This window comes from Sinohyriopsis cumingii, chromosome 9 (assembly GCF_028554795.1).
Source record: "Sinohyriopsis cumingii isolate HCF-2022 chromosome 9, ASM2855479v2, whole genome shotgun sequence".
NCBI classification, from domain to species: Eukaryota; Metazoa; Mollusca; class Bivalvia; order Unionida; family Unionidae; genus Sinohyriopsis; species Sinohyriopsis cumingii.
In genome coordinates, this window is record NC_142969.1 from 99,952,346 (window position 1) to 99,977,712 (window position 25,367).

The window sequence follows — 25,367 nt, forward strand, 5'->3', positions numbered from 1 at the left end:
ACATGTTATTGTGGATTTTTTGTCTGTTGATTCTAACTTGGTGACCAATCAGAAATATTTCTTGCATTTTCAGATGTCCTTTTATTAATTTTTCATTTTCTCATTTTCAGAAACTTGCCATCTCTTTGATAGCCATAAGTACCTTTTTCTTCAACCTGTGCTGGCAGTTTAACCAGTTTATCATGCTGCTCCAGACCTTTGCTTTGTTTGGTGTCTGGATCCTTGACATGGTACCGCCACATAAGGTAAGGTCAAAGTAATTAGGCAAAGAATAGATTTGAAATAATGATGAAATAAAGTTGAAGTTCTGTTCTCCAGAAAGTTTATTTCAGTTAATTCAGTGGTAAAATGATTGTTAGGAACTATTTTACCCTGACATATTTTTTAATATACCAGTATTTATACACAACAAAACACAGATCCAGTTAAGTTTTTATTTATAATTATACTGTTTGCCTAGGGGGACTGTCTGCTGCTACTTATGAAACTGTTTTGGTTCATTCTGTCAGTGAGTGATTCAGTGGCTACTGAATGGCACAATGTGGTTGTTCAGAGGTCACAGCTGGTCTGTGAAACTCCCTGACAGAATGTTATGGATAACCCTTAAGTAAAGTTTCTTCAGCGGAAACTGAAGGACCCCAGCGAAGACTGGGCTGTCCAACAAAGGTTGGGATGACAGCGACAACTGTGTGGACTTCACTCAGTGGTTTAGTTTGAATACACGATATAGTGCTGACATTAGATTATTGGGTGAATAAACAGAATGGAATGAAGTGAATGCCTGAATAAAACATATGTGCAGCAGATGTTGTGCCCCAAGAATGTAATATTGGGAAGCCTTCAGTGTTCAGTGAAGAAAAAGAGAAAGAAAAAATAATCCATCTATACAACATCAGCATATCAACAATAACGTAAAAGAAAGGTATACATGCATGTAGGAATAAATCGACAGTGGCAAGAAACAGCATGTAATTTCTGTAGAAAGACTGGTATTACCACTGTAACAGCAGCCTCTGACTTATCACGACAAAGCCACATGAACTGCAGTAAGTCTGTGAATTATGATAAAATATCAAGTCTTGTGAGAATGTCTCGAAAAGGTTCCATGCATGTCTTGGAATATGGCAAAGATGAACTGTTTGAGAATGGATACGACTAAGTTATCACATCCAAATCAGATGAGAAGCAAGATGATCACATCCATGAAATGGGTAGAAGAATACCATGAGAATGCAATAACACCTCTAGGAATAAAGAAACTGAATGCATGTATGGCTATGAAAATATGGATATGCACAAGTGCCACACAAAGAACACTGGTATCACACGCGTGCAGAACTCCACACATAATGGATAGGCAGAAGTGCCACACAAAGAACACTTGTATCACACGCATGCAGAACTCCACACATAATGGATAGGCAGAAGTGCCACACAAAGAACACTCGTATCACATGCATGCAGAACTCCACACATAATGAATACAGAAACACAATGAACGACTATGGAAACTGGAACCACAGCAGTTACATCACATGGTACAGTAGCGACAAATTCTATCCAGAAACACACCCAGGATGGAAGAACAGTGTCAGTGTGAGACCTTCTATCCCTGTAAGTTGAATGCAGCATGATCATGGGTTGCTGTGTATTACTATCCGCATCCATTGCCATGGCCCTCTGCACTACCCGAATAGTACTAAGAGGTGTGTGAATGTATCTTGTGTAACAATCTGAAGACCACAGGCCCAGAACTTTGATTATATGGTCTTCCAGCCAGGCCACTGCTGCTGAAGTAGCTGCACCTATATGGAATGAATGGCCACTGTACTGGGAAATGTCCAATCCCATCTTAAAGTAGACACGTCACATATGATTAAGGAACACAACTCTTGATAACGCTTGACCTGTAGCCATAATGAAAAGTGGGGCATATGGCTGAGATGATGAATGTCTCCTGAATTGCACGAAAGGCTTCAGAGCAGAGTATGGACATATAGCACAACCTGTGACATGTAACTGAATGGTCACAACCCTACAGAAAGGGTCAGTTTTTGATGATTTTAACTTGAGAAACACAGTTTCTAGGTGGAAGTGCACATCACCCACAGAGATGAATGGTTGGATCGAAGGAAACCTGAACAGTGAATTCCCTACATCTCAGAAATCTGAAGAAAGCAACTATGCATACAGTCAACAACAACAAATCTGTGTGTGTGTCAAATACTCCTCCTTGCAGAATTGTACAAATGCTTGTCAGGATAATGTATGTAATAGGCTGGCGCAGTTTTGCAGACGAACTTTGGGTTTTTTTTATTGCCTGGAGGATGGTGGCAAGATGCTGCAGATTTTTTCTGTCTGGTTAATGGTGATTGCATACCAGCCTGAATATACTTGTACCTAATGCCACAGAGGTACAATTTTATTGTAGAATGCTTCAAGTTGAGGGCTCTTGCGCATTGTGTCACAAAATAGATTAAGGTGTTCTCCGTAATATCTGGCGAAAGCTGCATGTTTGAGGCAAAGCCACACATCAGCATGAAGGTCCTAAAAGCGTTAACTGCAGTAGGCGATTTGTGTAGCAGGGCTTAAAGCCTGGTTCCATAAAAAGTCTACCTCTTTATCCAGGTCCATAAGACCTTCGAGGGTGGGGGGCATTTGCAAGGTTGTAGATCTGCATCCGGAGCCAGTGCATGAAATTTTTGAAATTGAAGGCAGGACAAGCATACATGCCACCCATTATACTTTTAGCGTAATCATTACGCTTTTTTTTCACCAAATTACGCATTACACATAACTGTATTTAGATTACTTGTTTTGGTATATCCCCCTCCAAAAAATTAATAATTTGTTTTCTCATTTTTATTAACATTACATTAATCCCACAGACCATATTCTAGAAAAGATGGCTTCTATGTAACTATGACATAAGAGTATGCTTGTCCGAAGACTTGCATGCACTTTCCTAACAGTATTATGTTCTGTTTATAGCAGTTACCCTACTTAAAGAAACACGCTGGTTTCTACTTTCAACTTTTGACCTCAGTTTCTATTTATAGTAGCTGTATGGCTTAGTTAGGAAAGAACAGACTGGTTTTCTAACTTTTATTCTTTGCTGGCAGATTCTTTGTTCTAATTCAGAACAGAACCAGTCTGTAGGTATTTGGCACTAAAAGTCAAGTCAGATTTTTTTTAGTCTGTATGTGTTAGAGCAAAAATATTTTTCAAATAATTTCACAGATGGATTAGGAAAAGATGAAAAACTGACTCAGAGATGAATACATGAATTACACAATACAGCGTTCCATTATAGGGATCTTCATGCCCCTTGCAGGCTGCATGGAAAGGATTTAAATATTGGTCAGTGTGGTAAAACAAGAAACCTTGAATTAGCTCGTTTACTAACTCCAGTACTGAGGTAACTTTTTTTATACAGCAGAACTAAATTGTGGACATGAATTTTATAAATGCAGATGAGTTATCTACTGAGTTCTTAATAAAACACAGACAACCTATACTGGTAGAAGACTACACTGGTCCTTTGTTCAGATGGATGTTTCCTGATTCAAAAATTGCAGAAAATATGTGTGTGCAAGAACAAAATCATCTAATATTGTTAGGTGTTTAGCAGAAGATACTTCACTTAAAATTGCAGAAGCCATGAAAATTGGGCCATTTAGTATTGCATCAGACAGGAGTAGTGATTGTGCCCATTCTGTGTAAGAGACTTTGACAACAAAAAGGGCAAAGTCAGAGTGCTTCTCTTTCATTACCAGATTTAACAGTAGATTCTACTGGAGAAAACATTTTATTTATTTGCTGGATAATACTTTGAATAAACTTAAGTTGGCATAATTGTATGGGGTTTTAAGCTGATACTGCCTCAGTGATAACTGGAATTCATAAAGAAGTTGCATTCTATATTTTGAAAAAATGTCTCCATCATTGTACATATCAGGTTGTCTCTGTCATATGATGCACCATGTTGCAGGAAAAACTGCTGATAAATTAGAAGAACTCCTGAAGTATCAAATTGGCACTTCATTCTACCTTACAATGTACTTCATACAGATAGAGTTGATTTTCTCATCTTATTTCCCAGCTAAAAGACCCAATAACTGTAAGATATAAATTTCCTCTTCTTTGTCAGGTTATGAAAGGAATATTGGTTCTTTACCATTCTAATGCTGACTGTGAGAGATTGTTCAGTATTTTTTAAAAGAAAATAAACTGAATTCAGATCCAGGCTCTGTACCCCAGCACTTAGTGATCTACTGGCGTGCAAAACATTCATAGTCACAGCTGGTACAAAGTGTTTTGAAATGTAATATGAGTCGGTTGCCTTTTAAAGCTCAAAGTGTTTATATGAAAACTTGAAGCAGTAATTGATGTTAAAATTCCAGAGGGATAAATAAATCATTTTGTACATGTTCTCATTTAATTTTTATCATGTTATATGTGGATTACTCTTTTTCTGCTCAGATTACTCTTTTTGTCCACTTGGATGCACTTTTTCCTTGCCAGGGATTGGCATGTATGGACAAGGCATCAGCTGCATTATTGATAATTCCCAGAATGTGTTTGGCAGAAAAATAAAAGTTACAAGAAGCCACACACCATGTAAGTTTATGCATTAATTTCACTATATGCATACATTTGGATCACCCATTTTGAAGTATATTCACTGTAGCCATATTATCACATGTAAATATTACGCGTTTGCCTAGCCATTCTGCACCCCAAATAATGGTAGCCACAACGATAGGATACAACTCTCTGAATGCTATAGAGAAATTATCCTCCACAGAAAAAAGTATTTGAAGATCATCAGATCAGCGACTTTTGAAATAACCCCCATACCCTACTTTGTATGAAGCATCTGTGCATAATTCTACGAAGCTAAAAATTGATGCCTCATGCCTCTCTGTAATTTGCATCTAAGTGTATGTAATTATCGAGTTCCCTAACTTTGGTAGATAGTCGTATGAGATATAACACGAACGCTCACCCTGGTAGGATAACATGAGTAGAAAATTTAAGTGGCCCAGTAACTGGAGCAGTTCTCGCTTGCAGACACTTCATTTGTTAAGAAAGTGTTTAACGTAGTTCACAATACGCTCATGCGGTAAACGTGCTTGCATTTGCTCCGAGTGCAGAATTATTCCCAAATATTCTATAACTGTACATGGGCCAATGGTCTTGTTTGGAGCTGTAGGAATTTTCAGTCTGTTGAAAATTAAAGTCAACAATGCCATCGTTCTCTCACCACATGCAGAAGAAGGATCTATTGTAAGAAAGTCATCAAGGAGGTGTAAGATGACGTCAATACCATAATTATGTTTTGCTATTCAACAAAACACCTGAGATGAGGTATCAAAATTTTTTGGACTTGAACGTGACCCGAAAGGGAGGCGAACAGGATCATAATAATGTCCTCTCCATTTTACGCAGAACAAGTGCCATTGTGAAGGTCCAATGGGAATCTGCTTGAAAGCATCTGAAATGTCAGTTTTGCATATAATAGGTCCCTTACCATAACTCTGAATGATTTTAATGGCGTCATCAATTTTGACGTAGCTTAAGGAGCATCTATCCTTGTCAATAAGTTCATTGATACTTGTATGCACATGATCGCCACGGGGGGAAGGACAGGTCAATGATAAGTCTCTTCTTTTTTTAATATTTACCTTCTGCGATGCTGATAGGACTGACTCTGTATTGTTGATGTGGTGGAGATGGGAAAGGGCCAAGCATGAAACCTTTGGCACATTCCTTTGCCAATAACTGATCCACAATATACGGTTGTTTAGAAGCAGAAAGCAAGTTTTTATACTCTTTTGTAGGCTAGTGAGTTTTTTGCACCATAGTACTGAAACCATATTTCAGACTGGAAGACAAATTTTGAATGAAGTTCTGATCTGGATGAATAAGTCATTCATGCTGCAATCTGTTAATGTCAGTGGGGGTGGAAACATTTGTTGCATCTTATCTGGCACTGATTAGCGATGGGTATTGACATTGCGTGTACCAGTGCTGGAAAAACTTTGTAATGGATTGTTTGGGCAGGCAGTTGCCCCATGCATTTTGGCCCTGCACTGATTGCAGGTATGTAAGAACTAGCAAGTAGTTCGGTGGCAACCACGTATGGAGTTAAAATTGTGACAGAGTTCTTTTCCATCCATCATCTCTTTAGGCCGGCCGTACTTGTCAGTATCTGTTGGCTATGTTCACAATGGGCGTGGCAGTGCACATTTTTAGTGGGCAAAATTCGGTTGGGTGAGCAACAGAAATGCAGATGTTGCATGTCGTTGTTTTTCTGCCTCCAATCAATAGCTGAAGAGCCGCCTAATCCCTTATAGCCCAGTTCACTTTGAGTTTGTAGTCAAGCAGGGCAATAGCAGCTTGACTGGAGTAGACATTATGGTAGTCATAGAAAATGTCCCCATAGGCATTGGCAAATTTTATAATGTTGGCCTTGTACATGTCCAATTCATGTCGTCTTTTGGGATAAACTGAACAGATGATTTGTTTAAAGTTTCTGAAAGCCATTATGAACTCACTTAGACTGAGATGCTTAAGTAATCGTTGATCATTCTTCCCAGCCTTGTCATCGTGATTTGATAGATCTGATTCAGAGTGTGGTAACAAAAGAGTAGCAAGATTGATGTGCTTACTATTGAGAATCTGCTTGTGTTGGCTTTTGGATATCATGTTGATTGCTGGTAGTATTTCTGGCAAAACTCCATGGGACTGCATCAGCTGATTGAGCGACTTCGCAGCATGGGCTACTGGCAATGATGAGAGATGTGTTGAGTCGCCAAAGAATACCTCCGGAGAAGATGCCTGTTGTCGTGCCATGATGTTAGTAATGGAATTTTTTAGGTCAGCGATAGGACGCTGAATGGAGTGGATTGAGGTCATTATGTCAGCTGGAGACAGTGTGTTTTCAGCAATGGTGGCCATGTTGGAAGTAGTCCTTATTTCTGGAATACCAGATTGTACTGCTGTTTCCGCTTCATTGAATGCCTCTACCGCATTAGCATGAGCAATGAGCATGAGCAATGGTCGCACTAGAACGACTTCGACATGGAGTTAGCTGTGGAATGAGGGATGCTGCTTCTTCTTCAGACTGAAGTTTGCTGGGTTGCGATTGAGTTGGGCTGTTCCTCTCTTGTCTCGGTAAATGACCAGCAGGCTGTGAACTCGTGGAAGGTGCATTATCCATGTATAGCTGTCTCAAGGCATGCTTCGGGAGAACAGCAGACATCTTAATGCCTATCGATTCTAGTTTCCGCTTTTAATAGAGAGTAATCCAGTTGAAAGGATTATCCAAGTCATATGGTACTGACCTCTGTCTTGAAGAGCGTGACACCATAGTTTGTAAACAAAGTAAACACCCGGAGGGTCCAATGAATGGCAGTTAAACTCCTGATGAAATCCCAGAATAGAAAGATGAAAATAAACAGGGAATTATCGATCCATTAAAGGAGACCAGAAACCAATGGAAATATAGAATAATAATGAAAGTACTATAGCAGAAAACCTTATTCTGAAGTATCATCTGCGACCGTAATGCCAATATTAAAATATTGGCCTATCTTCTAGGAGCTGAATTTCCATGACCTGGTATGCAAAATTTCTGCGCTTATTCGGTTACTTTCGGGATGTGACGTCATAGTAGCAACTCCAGCAGCCCAAGTGGGAGTTGCCAGAGTAAAAGACAATACCGTTTTGCGTTGCTTACGGGTGTAATAGAACATTAAGAAAAGCCTGTGGACAACATTTTTTTTCTTTTCCGAAAGATAAAGGCATATTGAAAGAATGGATACATTATTACAAACGAGTCGATTTCAAAGCAACACCATACAGCGATATGTGCCCGTTACATTTCTCAAAGGACTGTTACGAGAGGGATTCTGAAAAAATGGCAGCTCAAGGATACGCAAATGCTAGGCCTAGACTAAAAGTTGGCGCTGTTACAGACATAACGTTTAATATTTTAAATCCTGGGAAAAGTGTTAAACGTGCGAGTTACGAAAATAGGCAGAAGGCCGAGTAAGTGACCACAAAATGCAACAATCAATTCACAAATCTTTTATCTACACCACCAGTGCTAAAAATAAATCTGATAGCCCGACACCCTGGGCCCCTCTGGTTTTAGTTCCGGCCCATCCTGTATTCAAAGTGAGGTGCCTGTCAGGCTTGTCGAAACAAAAATTGTTTGCCTGAGGAAACTTTGATCGCGCTGGTGAAATGAGTAAATGTATTTTCAAGATGTTGACATACATGCCTTAACACAGCACAATCTAAATCAAATCACTACTGTCCAAGGTGAAATTTAGATTTGATTTTAATCAAATGGAGGCTTTGCCAAAAATAATATTCTAAACCTGTCGTGTTTCGAGAAAACACAATTTTCAGTAATCTTATAAAAATTACAAATTTAAAAAAAAATTCATTGTATACATGTAGTATGTATAAACGGTAATCTGCAATGATTGGAACTGATATAAAACTATTCCTTGGGCAGTTTAAATAGCAGCGATTAAAAGTAAAGAGGTCAAAGTTTCACATTAAATGGCTGACAATAGAAACGGGGGAGGGGAGACACTATTGACCCAACCCCCAACCCCTTGCCCCAATGTGCGAGCGCCCATGAGACGTACCATTTCTCCATGTGATACGCCTTATTATTCCCCCAGGACAAGCCCATTTTGCATATTCTGGTCAGCTCTGGCTAAATTGCAAAATAGCTGAAGTTTTAATTTAAGTACGCAAACAATAAAGTGGGTGTGACTAATGAACATACTCCTTATCCTTGCATTGATCTTGTGAAAAAGACTGTCCTTCAAACATACTTCAAAGAAACCATGTTCGACAGTGTGTGTATGTGTAAGCACCAGCAATTGATTGCCAAAATAAACGATGCCTATTTTGTTGTTACTTACGATGCCACGGACTTCAGGTTTAAGTCTTAATGCATGTAACACTGTTTGCTGAACAAAATATTTATTCAGAATTAGTTCTTTAGGGCCACATATATTGCATGGTATATTTTGTTTTATTCCTTGTAATTTAATCATGGTAATTAAACTTTACATATACAGTAGAGGAATGTCAGGTGTTAACTGGCCGAGTTTCTTCGGCGAAAATGGAGATGCGATTTTGTTTGCAGAGAAAATTTCACAGTGATCATTCATTTAAGATAATTGGTGACAATTTTATTCTTTTAATTTTTTTATGCTATGGTACTGTTGTAGTTGTTTAAAAACATCTGAAATTTACTTGAATAATGTTTAATTTTCACGTTCTATTTACTGAAGAAGAAAAAAAGAAAAAAATTGTTGTGTGATATTAATTATTTCGTCCAGTGCCGGATTTAGACGTGTGTGCGTGTGATTTGAATTTTTAACGTAGCTTTAACAATTTTTCAGTCATATCACTACGATGTCTGCAGTGTGGCAGTTTAGACTGGATTGCATACGTTATATCTATTTATAAATGGTTTGGGGTTGGGTTTTTTTCTTCTGACAAATGAAAATTGACAGACATAATGTAATAATCGGGACTTCGCTGCGAAAAATTTAAAGATATTACGAGATCAAGATTTAGATGAGGAAATACCCCCAAAATCGGGAGGTTTTTCTCCCGGCTTGAGAGTTGACAAGTATGAACTGTTCGGGCTTGTGGAATTTCAGTCAGGGCTTGAGTTTATTTAAGTCACCAGCCCGGGGCCTGTGCCTAAAAAATTTCTTTTAGCACTGACCAGTACAGTACATAAACTAATATATCAGACTGCAGATTCAAGTTTTGAATGTGCAACCCAAATGTGGTCTCCTTCCGTCTGCCTCGCTCGCCAATGTTTATGTTTGTATTTGAGGACTGGCTAGTATTGCGTCACGGTACCACGTGATCTGTCGTCTCATCAAAACTTGGAAAAACTCTGCAATTTACGGAATCGTGGTATCTTCCATGCAATAAAATCACTACCCGCTTATGATATTTAATTTATAAACATGACAGTCAGATTAAAATCTGCAGAGAATTACATATGTAAAAGGAAAATTTTGATTTCTAGTCTCCTTTAAGGAAAGTACGTGTTGTGAAATTTAGTAAAAGATGCACACGCAAAGAAAATTTGTAATGCACATATTTTTTTATCATGCTGATGCTCTCAGCGCCAAACTAGAACAGTTGAACAAACAACGATGTTGCACGTGACAGCTGGGACAGTTTTGATTGGCTGGCATGTGATTTATTAATATATTTCATGCATATTAATGCAGACTATTTGCAGGAATGGTAGTGAGTGGGTCACCTATTGCTCTGTATAAACTATGCTTAAGTAAGCACATAAGTGACAGTTTATGAGCCTGTCAGATCTAGCACATTGTTTGTTTCCATCTGTAAGGTTTGTATTTATTATTAAACCCATGCAGCAAGTGTTGAGTTTCTCCATCTCTCTGTCATTCCATCCATCCAAGTCTTGTTATTGCAACTAATCCACCAGTTTTTGATGGACTGCTATGAAACTTGATAAATATTATGGTCATCACCTGGAACTGTGCTTGTCAACAATTCACTTTGCTCCTGCAATTTATGTTCAGGTTATTGCTGTTCTTGTCTTTTTAACTTAATACAGTATATGACTATTTGTTAATACAACTAGTCCTGTGTATTTGTTAATACAACTAGTCCTGTTTATTTGTTAATACAACTAGGCCTGTGTATTTGTTAATACAACTAGTCCTGTGTATGTATTTGTTAATACAACTAGTCCTGTTTATTTGTTAATACAACTAGTCCTGTGTATTTGTTAATACAACTAGTCCTGTGTATTTGTTAATACAACTAGTCCTGTGTATTTGTTAATGCAACTAGTCCTGTATATTTGTTAATACAACTAGTCATGTTTATATATTTGTTAATACAACTAGTCATGTGTATTTGTTAATACTAGTCCTGTGTATTTGCTAAATTAAAATACAACTAGTCCTGTGGTCTTCGATTGCTGTGAAACTTAACAAATACTATGGCCATTGCCTGAAGATGCACATATTGACGAATCACTTTGCTTCTGCAGTTTTGGTTAGAGTTATTGCCCTTTTTGTCTAGTATCTTAGCATATCGTATGACAATGATTCTCTCTAGCATGACTAGTCCTGCAGTTTTTGATGGATTGCCAAGAAATGTGATAAATCTTATTTTCATCACCTGACGATGCACATATTGACAAATTAGTTTGCTCTCAATGCCCTTATTATGTAGCTTAATTCAGTGTTTAACACATTTTCAAAAAGCCCTGATGTTTTTGATGGATTGCCATGAGTATTGTTTTTTATATTGAAAATCATTTTATTCCTGCAATATTTGTGTTTTCGCCAGTTTTGTGTTGTAGCTTAAAAAGCAGTGTTTAACCCAGTACCTCAACTCAACTAGTCTTGCAGTTTGCCTCGCATTTTTTTTTTGTTTTGGATTGCTGTGTAACTTGGTACATATCTTTGTTCTCATCAAAAGATGCACTTATTGATAAATCTTTGTGCTCTTTTGATTTTTTTTAAATTGCCCGTTTTTAGTTACAGCATAATGCAGTGTATTACAGAATTTTGTAAATGAAACTGTTATTGTAGTTTTTAGTGGGTTGTTTTGAAAATTAGTACATATTATTTCATCATCATCATCGTCATCATCATCATCATCATCATCATCGGTTAACAATTCATTCTACTCGTGCTGTTAACAGAAGAGATTTGCAATTTTTATTTACTATAGATAAATCTTCATCATAGGATGGTGGTGGTTTGTAGAGCAGGCATGGTAATAATTATGTGGAAAACTGGCTTTCCATTCCTCTAGATTAAGGTTGCAAAGTATTCCTGATTCTAGATATGGTATCTTCAGGTTAGTAATCAGAACACTCAGTATTTGAAAGTCATTGATTTGAAAAGTTAAATGGTTTATTTGGAAAACTTTTGTGATTTGCTCAGTAGTTGCCTTATAAAAATGTCCTTTTTTGATTTGTATTTCAGTCTATCTTGTATAAACCACTGCCTTGTGTTATGAAAAAGACCACATTAAAGAATATGCATATGATGTTGGTTTTTATGTTCTGTCATGACTCACCGTGTTCATATGTGTGACAAAGTTTTATAATGTATTTCAGGTTCGTGTAGTATTAATGACTCAAGCAGTGTCCCTGTTTTTGGTGTGTCTGCTGCAGTTTGCAAATAAAATGATCCTTGGATCCCTTGTCATGAGTTTCATACCAGTCACTTTTCTACTCATGTACTTCAGGGTAAGTGTCTCTGTTTCTCATGTCCATCAAGTCAAAGATTTTTACTGATTTTTGATACATGAAAATCCACAAGTTAAAAGACAAAAAGTGAAACTTCCCTAAATGGACCTGCTTTTGCTGCAGACTGGCCGTATATTTTGGTCTTAAGAAGGCTGTTCTAATACTGATCAAGCATTATTGACCAGTCTGCATGTTCCAAGAAAAGGCATCAATGTTATATCCGTTCACAATAGGTTAGAGGTGAACAGAAAAATAGTGATCTTCATTTAAAAGTGATTCTCTTTTCTTTTTAAAATTCCTGTTTACTCTAAATTGGGACAGATTCTTTCATATTTCATTTTAGAGTTTTCTAGTGTATTTGAATAGAATAATGCATTATTTTCCCCACTGACCTTTGACTTATTGCATAGAGATGTAACTCTTGAACAACTTCAAAGAATGTTTTGATTGGGATATTATGCAGGCCACTCATACAATGACCAAAGTCTTTGCTTCCAACTGGGTATGTTTAATGGAAGTTTTACTTATATTATATTATATTATATTATATTATATTATATTATATTATATTATATTATATTATATTATTAATTTTAAAGTGACAAAATTAATTGTCTTGAAATATATTCATTTTTGTCTTATGATTGAAATATTCTACCAGCAATTAAATATTAGTTACAAATATTTATGTCTTTATTTCAAAAAATAAAAACCTTTATTTAAAACTTTTAAAAATATTATATTATATTATATTGTATTATATTATATTATATTATATTATATTATATTATATTATATTATATTATATTACATTACATTAATTATATTATATTATATTATATTTCTTTTTTTGCCTACCAGTATTCAACAGCTTCTGTTCACTGTAAAGTGTTTGGATAAATACATTATTTCATTTTGATTGCTTTGGATGTTGCATTATGATATTGAAGGCAGTTTTTTTGAAAGATTTCTAAAAGTATATTGCTAGTGAAATCTGCCAACTCCTGTTTGGTGGCATCCATATTTTGAATGCCGATGACACAGGATTATACATTCAGCACACTACAGTGTACATTAGTTTATTAATAGAATTTTCTCCATTATATATTTTCTCTGTTATCCTCTGCAGATTGTACCTCTATCTTGATCTGGCTAAATAAAAATGCAATATTGCTAACATTTTTATGAAAATAATATATTTCTTTTCAGTATTTATAACTTTTCAAAACTAATCTTCCACACCTGAATGTGGAGATATAGTAACAGTTTTATTAGTAGTATATTAGCCGTGTTATAAGTAGTATAGTAACAGTGTTATAAGCAGTATAGTAACATGTTATTAGTCGTAGAGTAACAGTGTTTTATGTATAATAATAGTGTTATGGGTACTATAATAAATATGGAGATGCATTCTTTTCAGTTTTTTTGGATGAAATACTATATTAAAAATGACAGTAATATTTATTTGTAACATGGAAGATATTTCAAGAAAAATGTTCACTACATATGCATCAGCTATAGAATCTGTTAATAAGAACTGGTTATTAACCCAAACATTGACTTGTTAAATTTACATATGATGTTTTGATTGGTAAGTCTGAACAGACGGACATTCTTCTTATTAATTTCAGGCAAATAATTGCTGATACAAGGTTGAAAATGTTTGCTAAGCATTGAAATGAAGCGATTACTTATGCTACAACCATGTAATTCCTGTAAATACCATGTTTTCTTTAACAGATTATCTCTGACCTCTCACCCAACACAACTTTCCAAATACTTAACATGCAGTGGGAAAATTCATAGGAAATGTGGTCTTTTTCAAATAATTAATGTCATAGGAAATATGGACTTTTCCAAATACTTAACACACAGTTGGAAGGGTCATAGGAAAAGTGGAATGTTTGCTAAATAAAAGGTGAGCACATTAGAAAGGAGTCTCCTGATATTCCTTAAGTGTTTGTGTGTGTGTGTGTGTGTGTGTGTGTGTGTGTGTGTGTGATTTGGATTTTTAGAGTAGCTTTAACAATTTTTCAGTCATATTGCTATGATGTCTGCAGTGTGGCAGTTTATAGTGATGTCTAGCACTTGGGGCATCATGCTGCAGACATGTTGCATCATGTCCCACCCAGTCACATCATCCTGACACCGGGCCGACCAGTCCTAACACTAACCTCTTAATGTGAGCGCCAAAGCAGGGCAGCTGTTAGTACCATTTTTATGTCCTTGGTATGACTGGGCTGGGGTTTGAACCCACGACTGCCAACATCTGAGGCAGACACTCTAACCACTAGAACACTGGAGCGGTCCCTGAGAGGTTGATTTATTAAACATTCTAATTGTTCTAATTGACAGGGAGATACTTTGCAACCTTGCAGCATTCCTGGACGTATATTCAGAGTCTTCCTGTATAGCGTCACAGCATTAGTTCTAATGGTGCTTTTAAATATTGCCATTAAGGTAAAAAAAAAATGAAAAATGTCTCTTATAAAACCTAGACACAGTGCATATTAATTCTCTTTCTGAAGTAATAAGTGTTTATAACTGTACTTTATATTTTCTTAAGAAATCATTTGGTTCAGCCATGCTAACATTCATAGTGAGAAAGCTGCTTGATATGCACACTTGGCAAGGACTTAATATGTATTAAGCACAGATTTAGAAAATAACAGTAACCAACAAATATGTAAAAGTCTAATTCTGATTTTAATATGCATTTTTTCAGAGATCATATTTAGATTTAACTTAAATTTATGATAAAAATGAAAAGCTGGCAAAAATAAATCTTATAGGCAACTTTTGGAAAACCCCATGCAAAATCATAGTTGCAAATATTAGTGTGCATCTTGTTTTCAATTTTCAGATTCTTTTAAATGTTGAGGCTGATGAACACATATTTAAATTCATACTAAACAAGTTTGGAATTGGTCAAGCTAGGTAAGTGTATTGTGTATTTCTTTTTAAAGATCAGTTCTACTCCATTGATTGTAATTAGTTGTAGTAATTCAATTAGTAATAGTAATTCAGTTAGTAATAGTAATTAATTTAGTAATAGTAACTCATTTAGTAATATTAATTCATTTAGTAGTAGTAATTCAATTAGTTGTAGTAATTCAATTAGTAGTAGTAATTCAATTAGTAATAGTAATTAATTTAGCAATAGTAATTCAATTAGTAATAGCAATTCAATTAGTAGTAGTAATTCAATTAGTAATAGTAATTAATTTAGTAATAGTAATTCAATTAGTAATAGTAATTCAATTAGTAGTAGTAATTCAGTTAGTAATAGTAATTAATTTAGTAATAGTAATTCAGTTAGTAATAGTAATTCAGTTAGTAGTAGTAATTCAATTAGTAATAGTAATTAATTTAGTAATAGTAACTCATTTAGTAATATTAATTCATTTAGTAGTAGTAATTCAGTTAGTTGTAGTAATTCAATTAGTTGTAGTAATTCAATTAGTAATAGTAATTAATTTAGTAATAGTAATTCAATTAGTAATAGTAATTCAATTTGTAGTAGTAATTCAATTAGTAATAGTAATTAATTTAGTAATAGTAATTCAATTAGTAATAGTAATTCAATTAGTAGTAGTAATTCAATTAGTAATAGTAATTAATTTAGTAATAGTAATTCAATTAGTAATAGTAATTCAGTTAGTAATAGTAATTAATTTAGTAATAGTAATTCAATTAGTAATAGTAATTCAATTAGTAGTAGTAATTCAATTAGTAATAGTAATTAATTTAGTAATAGTAATTCAATTAGTAATAGTAATTCAATTAGTAGTAGTAATTCAATTAGTAATAGTAATTAATTTAGTAATAGTAATTCAATTAGTAATAGTAATTCAATTAATAATAGTAATTCTATTAGTAGTAGTAATTCAATTAGTAATAGTAACTCATTTAGTAATATTAATTCATTTAGTAGTAGTAATTCAGTTAGTTGTAGTAATTCAATTAGTTGTAGTAATTCAATTAGTAATAGTAATTAATTTAGTAATAGTAATTCAATTAGTAATAGTAATTCAATTAGTAGTAGTAATTCAATTAGTAATAGTAATTAATTTAGCAATAGTAATTCAATTAGTAATAGTAATTCAATTAGTAGTAGTAATTCAATTAGTAATAGTAATTAATTTAGTAATAGTAATTCAATTAGTAATAGTAATTCAATTAGTAATAGTAATTCAATTAGTAATATTAATTCATTTAGTAGTAGTAATTCAGTTAGTTGTAGTAATTCAATTAGTTGTAGTAATTCAATTAGTAATAGTAATTCAATTAGTAATAGTAATTCAATTAGTAATATTAATTCATTTAGTAGTAGTAATTCAATTAGTATTAGTAATTCAGTTAGTATTAGCAATTACTTTAGTAATAGTAATTAGTAATAGTAACTCATTTGGTAATAGTAATTGAGTTAGTAATGGTAATTCATCTAGTAATAGTAATTCAGGAAGTAAAAGTTATTCAGTTGGTAATAGTCAATCAGTTAGTTAAAGTAATTCAGTTAGTATTAGAAATTCAGTTATAGTTCAGTTAGTATTAGTAATTCAGTTAGTATTAGTCAGTCTGTTAGTAAATCTAATTCATTTAGTAATTGTAATTCAGTTAGTAATTCAATCATTAATAGTAAGTCAGTAATTCATTTAGTAATATTAATTATATAGTATTATTAAGTCAATTAGTATTAGTAAATCAGTAATAGTGATTCATTTAGTAATATTAATTTAGTTAGTAATAATTCATTTAGTAATAATAATTCTATTAATAATAGTAATTCAATTGATATTAATAAATCAATCAGTAATAGCAACTCATTTTGTAACAGTAATTCATTTAGTAATAGTAATTCAGTATTAGTAAATTAATTAGTAATAGTACTTCAGTTAGCTATAGTAATTTGGTAGTAATTGAATAGAATTGTGCAACTTGTCCGCTTTTAAATTTTGGTTTTTGAAACTCACAAATTATATGACTGCAAAATAATGAATATGTACTTAAATTGTTTTTTCATTTTAAAATTCTTCTTAAAAATTTGAATTTTACAGGTTTTCCTGTTATTCTTATGTGTATTAGATAACTTAAATTTATTGTATTATTATTAAAAAAATGTAATTAGGCTTATGTAAAAAAGCGATAAGCCATAGCAAAAGCTCTTTTTGCATCCTAATTTTTTTTTCTTTCAGAGATTTTGATTCAAGACTGTATCTGTGCATTGATGCATTTGATTTCCTCACATTAGACACCTACGAGAGGTTGACCAAGCTTGTAGTATTTCCCCTGTATCTTGTGACGCATGTAGTTCTTCTTGTGGTACTTTTTATTGCAGTTATGCAAAACTGGAGGTAAGCGGTTTAGGAGATCGCAGAAGTGGTGGTGTGTATATGTTTTAATTTTAGGGAAAACCATTCAAAAACAAGTGCAAAAACTATACTGTTCGATAAACAGGTTGAATTTTGCATGACTTTCAGCCATGTTATTTTCACCAGTCGCATCATATTTGTCAGTATTTGAAAGATCCATTTTATGTAATGAACTTGCAGATATTTGTGTCAACATTGTTATTGTACATGGTAACATAGTCCCAGTTGCATATATATTTTCTCATCCAAATGCCTTCACACTTTAAATATGACAGGACATGGTTTAAATCATGCTTATAACACACAGCAGTCATGTATCAGTTCTAAAAGTCATGAATTTACTTTTTCATACTTATATTAATCCATGCACATGTGAAGACTTGCCACCCTATTAAATTGTGAGAAGGAAGGAAGGAAGGATCAATCAATCAATCGATCTTTGGGTGATTGTGACAGCTGTAAGCAGTTTTAAAAAACGAGCTTATAGGCAGTCTGGTTATGTTTTATCTATCATCTGACATACATTTTCTGTTGTCCATCCATTAGCACAAATTTGTTATCTTTCTAAACTACCATATGTATTTGCTTATAAGTCAGTCAAACTGCAAACAACAAAGATCCTTATCAGGCGTATTATAATGCACCTGCAGATCAGGGTCTATATATTAGAACAAACAACTTGTTCTGCTGATTATGCCTAACAAACTGCACAGATCCAGATCTGCCAGTGCATTATGTGATGGCAGATTTGGGTCTGTGCAGTTTGCAGTTGGACTTGCAACCCCAGTATATACAGTATTACAGACATGATTTTTCTCTGCTTTAAAGCGGAATTCTACTTTTCTCCTGACTTGAATCAGATTTTTCTAGATATAGTCATCTCCGATCCGGTTTTTAAAAAACGGTCTGTCCAATCCCATTCTGCAATGACCCTTGTAAATTATTCGTTCCATATATTAGTTAGCACACGATTCTTGTAAAGAGTATTCTGATTGGTCAAAGGTTTAAATTCATCCAGTGAATCTTCATGTAATGGAAACTGATGGAAATGGAAAGAAGAAGCATGCTTGCAAAACATGGTGTCCTGAGTTGTTGAGAGAGAGCATGACACGAAAAGTTTAGATAAAGGTTTAAAAAATGTATGGCAGTGGAAATGGCTAGAGTGAAAGGTTGACAGAAATTTAATTGGTCAGTTTATAAGAAAACTGATTGCTAGAGGACTGGCACTTGGTGACATCAACAAATCTGAATATTACTTATCTATTTCATCATTTGTGCATCAGTATTGCACATAAATTACAAAAATAGCCATTCTTTGACAATTTCTAAGAAGGTTCGAAAAACTTGGGTAACTCATTCAGCCCCAATCCCGCCTGTAGACATGATGAGGCTGTACCCTACTTCTGAGCTGTGCAGCATCATGGTCATTTAAGATACACCAACGTGGATGGCATTACAAAAAAGCAGACAGATAGAGCTCTACAATAATACCAAAGAATTTGGACATTCTAGTTGCACTACAAAATACAGAGGGAAAAACCTAATTTTTTTTGTTTGTTTTTTTTTCACCCAAAATTCGCTCGTGGTCGAAATCTGATTTTGTGTCTAGATTTTTAGACCTTTTGGCCTTGGGTCTAAGGCAGACCGGTCTGAACTGCACAGAAACAGGTTAACCTTTACAAAAACTAGGATATGGTGGTCATTTGGAATAAAGAGTGGTCTCCATACGAAAATGATGGGTCCATTAAGCAAAATAAAAAAAAATAAAAATGCACATAGAACTCCAACTTTTACCCTTCTGCTCATGTGCAAGCAAAATAACCAATGGAAACAATATTTCTAATACAACTAGGCATTAGGCTAATGGAAAATCTGTTGAAAGTCGATGTATTCGGATGAATTCAGAAATAGCCCCCAAAATGTCTTTCCCACTTGCATTTCAGGCGAAAACAACAAAAACCTCCAGGGCCGAATGAGTTAAGTCTCTAAGGTCATTTAAAAAACGTATGGCAATGGGAATGGCTAGAGCGAAAGGTTGACAGAAATTTAGTTGGTCAGTTTATAAGAAAACTGAACGTAAAGGACTGGCACTTTGTGACCTCTTCATCAAAGCTCTAAATTATGGTAATTGTGGTTGGAAGAGTTTGGAACAGCACCTACAAAAGAAGCTGCATACAGAAAAATCGAAGCTCACAAGGCATCTGGAAAAAGTGCAGATAATTACTATAAGAAGAAACATTTCTTGCATGAGAGAACAAATGTAGCCCTCTGTCAGAATATGCACACTGCATGTCGCCAATACAAGCACCAGCTTGAAAGGGAAAAGGCTTTCATTGAGAAGGAAAAGAAATGATTGCACATTTAGCCAAAAAAGTCACTGTGACAAAAAGAAAGGCTAAAGAAAACTTTGCTTCACCTGCAACAAGAGTATACAGTTAATGTAGTTGAGTGTTTACTTTACAAATTTGTTATGAAAAGAGAGAAATATAATATATTTGCTGCTAAATTTGACAAATTATTGTCACTTAATTATGATGTGAACACTGACATGCACATGAAATAACTTCAGCATCAATAGTATTGGAGAACAAATCCATGTGACTATAAATATTGTGAAATTATTGAAGTCAAGTTGAACATTTTTGGTAAGTTTATTAGTTTCTCAAATGATTATTTTGGTTTATTTTATGATCATAAGTTGCACCAGGTGCAGTTTTTTATGAGTGTAAAATGTTTTTTTGTCCAATGGCTTTCAGCCCCCTAGACCCACGGATTAGGGGCACTGCCCCTCCAGACCACATTGGGGGATGACACCCAAACCTTCCTTAAACTTTTTCCAGCTTTTTTTTATTGAAGACCAAAATCATGTTTGAGTATTAGGACAGTTGCCAAGAAACTTTACATGCACCTTGTCTAGTTGGTCTTGTTGGTCCTAATTGAAAACAATGTGACTTGGACATCAGTTATGGTTAGCACATCAGACATCTTGAAAATCTTGTTATTGCTACTCCCCCTGAAGGGATTGTCTGATCAAAATTGGGTTTTCACTGAAAGAATTCTTACATTGTCTAGCTGCTCCTAAATGCAATTTTACCAATCTAACATCTAGTATGGCTGCCATCTTGGAAGTATTCTTAATACCATTATTCCTCCTGAATAGAAAGTCACATTGGCAGGCAGGATGTTTTCACTAGAAGACTTATCATGATGTCTAGTTTTCTCTTGACTGAAATCGTGCTGCTCAATTATGTCACAGAGCCCATCTTGAAAATCTTCTTATTGTTACCCCTGCTGAATGGATAATCGTATCAACATGGGGTTTTCACTAGAAACATTTTATGACGTCTAGGTGATTCTAAATGATAATGGTGCTGCTTGGAGCCAATATGGCCACAGTTGCAGCCATCTTAAAAATTTTATCACACCTCCTGATGCTAAGGTCCTATCAGCATCAGGTTTTCACCAGAAGACTTCTTATGATGTCTATCTGGTCATATATGAAAATAGTATTGCTTGTACATCCATCTTGACTGTCACAGCAGCTATTTTTTAAACTCTTGTTATTGATACTCCTCCAGAATGGAAAGTTACATCATCATAAAAGATATATTATGATGTCTACTTCATCACTAAAAAAACTTTGCTGATCTTACTTCCAAAATAGCTACCATGGCAACCATCGTGAAAATCATGTTATTACACCTACTCCTGAATGAATAGTCATATTTCAACATGGGGTTTTCATATGAAGCCTGTGATGTTTAAATGACCCGGAATGAAAATAATGCCAGTCTGACCTTTGAAATATCTACGAAAGTGGCTGTCTTGAAAAGCTTATTATTGCTAGATGGATAGTCACAATGTCATTATTTGAGATTGATGGTCCTAATAACATTGAGTTTTTACCAAAAGATTTCTGGTGATATCTAGTTGGTTCAAAATGAATATGGTACTAATCTGATATTCAGTATGACTCATTTCTTCTGTCTTGAAGTCTCTAAGTATCACTGCTTCTAATTGAAAAGTCTTTAAGTCTCTAAGTGTCACTGCTTCTAATTGAGAAGTCTCTAAGTGTCACTGCTTCTAATTGAAAAGTCTTTAAGTCTCTAAGTATCACTGCTTCTAATTGAAAAGTCTTGAAGTCTCTAAGTATCACTGCTTCTAATTGAAAAGTCTTTAAGTCTCTAAGTATCAACACTTCTAATTGAAAAGTCTTTAAGTCTCTAAGTGTCACTGCTTCTAACTGAAAGGTCTTTAATTCTCTAAGTATCAATGCTTCTAATTGAAAAGTCTTGAAGTCTCTAAGTATCACTGCTTCTAACTGAAAGGTCTTTAATTCTTTAAGTATCAATGCTTCTAATTGAAAAGTCTTGAAGTCTCCAAGTATCAGTGCTTCTAATTGAAAAGTCTTGAAGTCTCTAAGTATCACTGCTTCTAACTGAAAAGTTTTGAAGTCTCTAAGTATCACTGCTTTTGATTGAAAAGTCTTATAAGCCTACGTTTGGTGAAAAGCGCATGCCCCAAAGATGCCTTTTTTTATAACAAGTTCACTGTGCACATTTTGCCAAATTTGCTAGGCTGTCCTCCTCCTCTTGTCATAAAAAAAATAGATACATGCTAAACTTTGCACAGAAGAAAGCCAGGTATATGGCAGAAATAATGATTAGTTTTATTTTTACCACTTTACAGCAATCACAGTCATGAGGTGGGTCTTAAAGACCATCCGACTACCAAGCAGACTCATCTTTTGACAAGTCGACCGGATCTTGCCTTCCATGCTGGTAACTAAATCTACCTCATCTTGACTAGCTTGCTTTATCTCTGTGTAGATGTGTAGAATGTCTCCCCAAATGCCTCAAAGTGCACAAAAATGTTGACTTATTTAGATTTCTAATGCTGCAATACGATCAGAAAGCCTGACTGACACTATATAGTACACAATATTATTAAAGTACAATATTTCCACTGTTGAAATTTGCTTTTCACATTCTGTTTTAGATGTCATATAGAAAGTAGAGTGTATTTGTATATTGTTAGTGACTGTACAAAAAAGTCCTCACTCTTAAAAATTCCAGTAATTTAAATATATTATTTTGTTTGACATTTTTCAGTGAAAATGTAATAAATTTAGTCAGTTTTTGAGACAAATGAGATTTAATCATGAAAGTTTATGGTATACTTAGTTCCTCGTGTGTCTTGCTTCGTGCATTTTGTGTAGCTCATTCACAATTGTTATATACAACTTCTCAAAAAAACACTTTATAGAACTTGACCATATTGGAAGGAAATTGTTCTGACAAGAATCCCTTTCAGATTTTGTCAGATGATGTCAATTAGCCATCAAATAGGACAGCAGCCACTAAAAGTAGAATACCCTTAAAAATGACTTTCTCTTGGAAACCTCTCAACAGAACCTGACCAAAGCATTCTGATGTAAAGTTCTTTTACATTTTTTCAAATGATGCTGATATGCCATCAAATATAGCCACCATTTCTAAAAACATCTACATGACTTCCAAACGAATTCTGCAACAGAATTTAACCAAATTTTATTGAGATCATTCTGGTATGAAGGGCTTTACAAGTGTTGCTAATCCACCATCAAATATGGCCACCTTTACTAAAAATAGAACAATCTTTTAATGACATCTTTTCAAATATTACTTCGCAGAATTTGACCAGATTTGACAAAGCATCCTGGCATAATTGGCTTTCAGTATTATACATTATTTCAAGGCATTTCATGTATTCAGTGCCATTTACACACAAATTATTTTAAAAGAATATTTCGTATTTTTTGCTTTTGATTAAAATAACTGTAAAAAGCCAGTATTCTTTCTTTCTGAAGTAATTCCAAATTAAGTATTAGCTAAGAAACCCATATCTTTTTTTTAAAATATGAGAAATTCCAGTAAAGCACCTTCAGTACCAGATTATGGGTTTTCTGCAATTGTTTATTTTGTGTTCCAAAATCTTTACTTTTGTGCACCTCACTTTTTTGGGCAGGAAAAATACTGACAATTCTGCTTTCCATTTTTCTTCTGTGCATGTCTGCCCACATTTTTCTTTGTGCTAGCAATGATTTAGGACACCAGAGGTGATGAAAACTTTAAGATGGCCATTTTGGCAGTCAAATCATTCAGTAGTCTACCAAGTTGTGCTGCAGTCTCCAGACCTAACAACTGTCCTGATTTATCCAGGAATGTCCCAAATTCACATGGCAGAAAAAGTTTTTTTTGTTATACCCAGAAAACATATTTGTGCACTTTCCAAGTTTAGTGAGCAATTTTCAGTTAATTTTGGTCAAATTCTGTTGTTCATGCAACTCCAGTTAGATATCAGTGGCCACCATTTTGAAGTTGAATTGTGTTTGGTTTTGCTCTGTGTTCAGTTTGTTACAATGGATAGATTTTTGAATAAAAAACATAATTTGGACAATGAACATTCATCTAAGAATAAGTTCAAATGTAAAGTCCACTACAGAAAGGAATATCCTGAAAAATTTTTATTTATTAGTCCAGTTTGAAAGACCGTACTTGCGATTTCATTCGGCATGTGAAAACCACCCTGTGAAACACTGTACCTGATTTAGTTGGCAGGTCTGAGTCTCTGACAGCCACTAGTTTAATTAATGTGTTTTCTGGGTTGAATTAATGAGAGAAGAGACTGAATGTTTTGGGTGAGAAACTTTATACAAAATGCAGTTTGGCATTTAATCTATTATTATTTTGAAAAGAAAAACAATTCAGAAAAAATGGGAATTATTACAGTAAACTCCGGTAGATGATGAGTGATCCTAAAGTTCCAGAAATGAAAATTTGAACAAAGCTGAGATTTCTCCAGGAACATCATGTAGAGGGGTGAATTCCCTTGTGACATTTATTTGTAAGGGGGAATTTCAATTTTTAAGGATAGCATTTTTTTAAAAGTGAAAGTAGTATCTATAATTAGTCCACATATAGTATTTTTCAACAAAGGTGTATGTGTGATAAATAATTTTTAATGAAAATAGTATCTATAAATAGTCCCCATATAGTATTTTTCAACAAAGGTGTATGTGTGATAAATAATTTTTAATGAAAATAGTATCTATAAATAGTCGCCATATAGTATTTTTCAACAAAGGTGTATGTGTGTAAATAATTTTTAATGAAAATAGTATCTATAAATAGTCGCCATATAGTATTTCTCAACAAAGTTGTATGTGTGATAAATAATTTTTAATGAAAATAGTATCTATAAATAGTCCCCATATAGTATTTTTCAACAAAGGTGTTTTTGTGATAAATAATTTTTAATGAATAAAGATAAAACAGTAATATTCTTTATTAGTCCAAAGACAGTGATTGTTTATTTTGATGATGGTTCAATGTTGTATGCATTTTAACTATATGTAGTGGCAGACACACTACTACAGAATACTGCAAATTGAATGTCAACCACTATACAACCTCAGCAAATATTGTTGGTAACAATATTCTTTTAATAACTAACAGTATGATCAATGAAAGAGTCTCTTTTGTTGCAAAAGGCTACTTAGTACACTTTCATTTTTAGCAGTTTAACTTTAAATGGTCAGATTGTGCTTTGCTAATATTAATGAATGTTGTAAGTTTCATCATGCTCGTGGCAAATCAGCTATACTTAGATGTCATGGGCAAAATAGAGCGCAAAGTTGTCATGGGCAAATCAGCTTTGCA

General features: G+C 34.2%; 1 protein-coding gene across 1 annotated transcript in view; it reads left to right on the forward strand.

Annotated features, from left to right (window-relative positions):
* Positions 1 to 25,367, forward strand: part of LOC149792339 (protein C-mannosyl-transferase DPY19L3-like) — a 113,169-nt gene that overhangs the window by 55,541 nt on the left and 32,261 nt on the right. The window contains exons 7-12 of the mRNA XM_089970913.1: positions 111 to 245; positions 12,164 to 12,295; positions 14,651 to 14,755; positions 15,159 to 15,232; positions 17,491 to 17,649; positions 22,357 to 22,448. Of these exons, the coding sequence (XP_089827039.1) occupies positions 111 to 245; positions 12,164 to 12,295; positions 14,651 to 14,755; positions 15,159 to 15,232; positions 17,491 to 17,649; positions 22,357 to 22,448 (697 nt within the window). The remainder of the gene's footprint in view (positions 1 to 110; positions 246 to 12,163; positions 12,296 to 14,650; positions 14,756 to 15,158; positions 15,233 to 17,490; positions 17,650 to 22,356; positions 22,449 to 25,367) is intronic.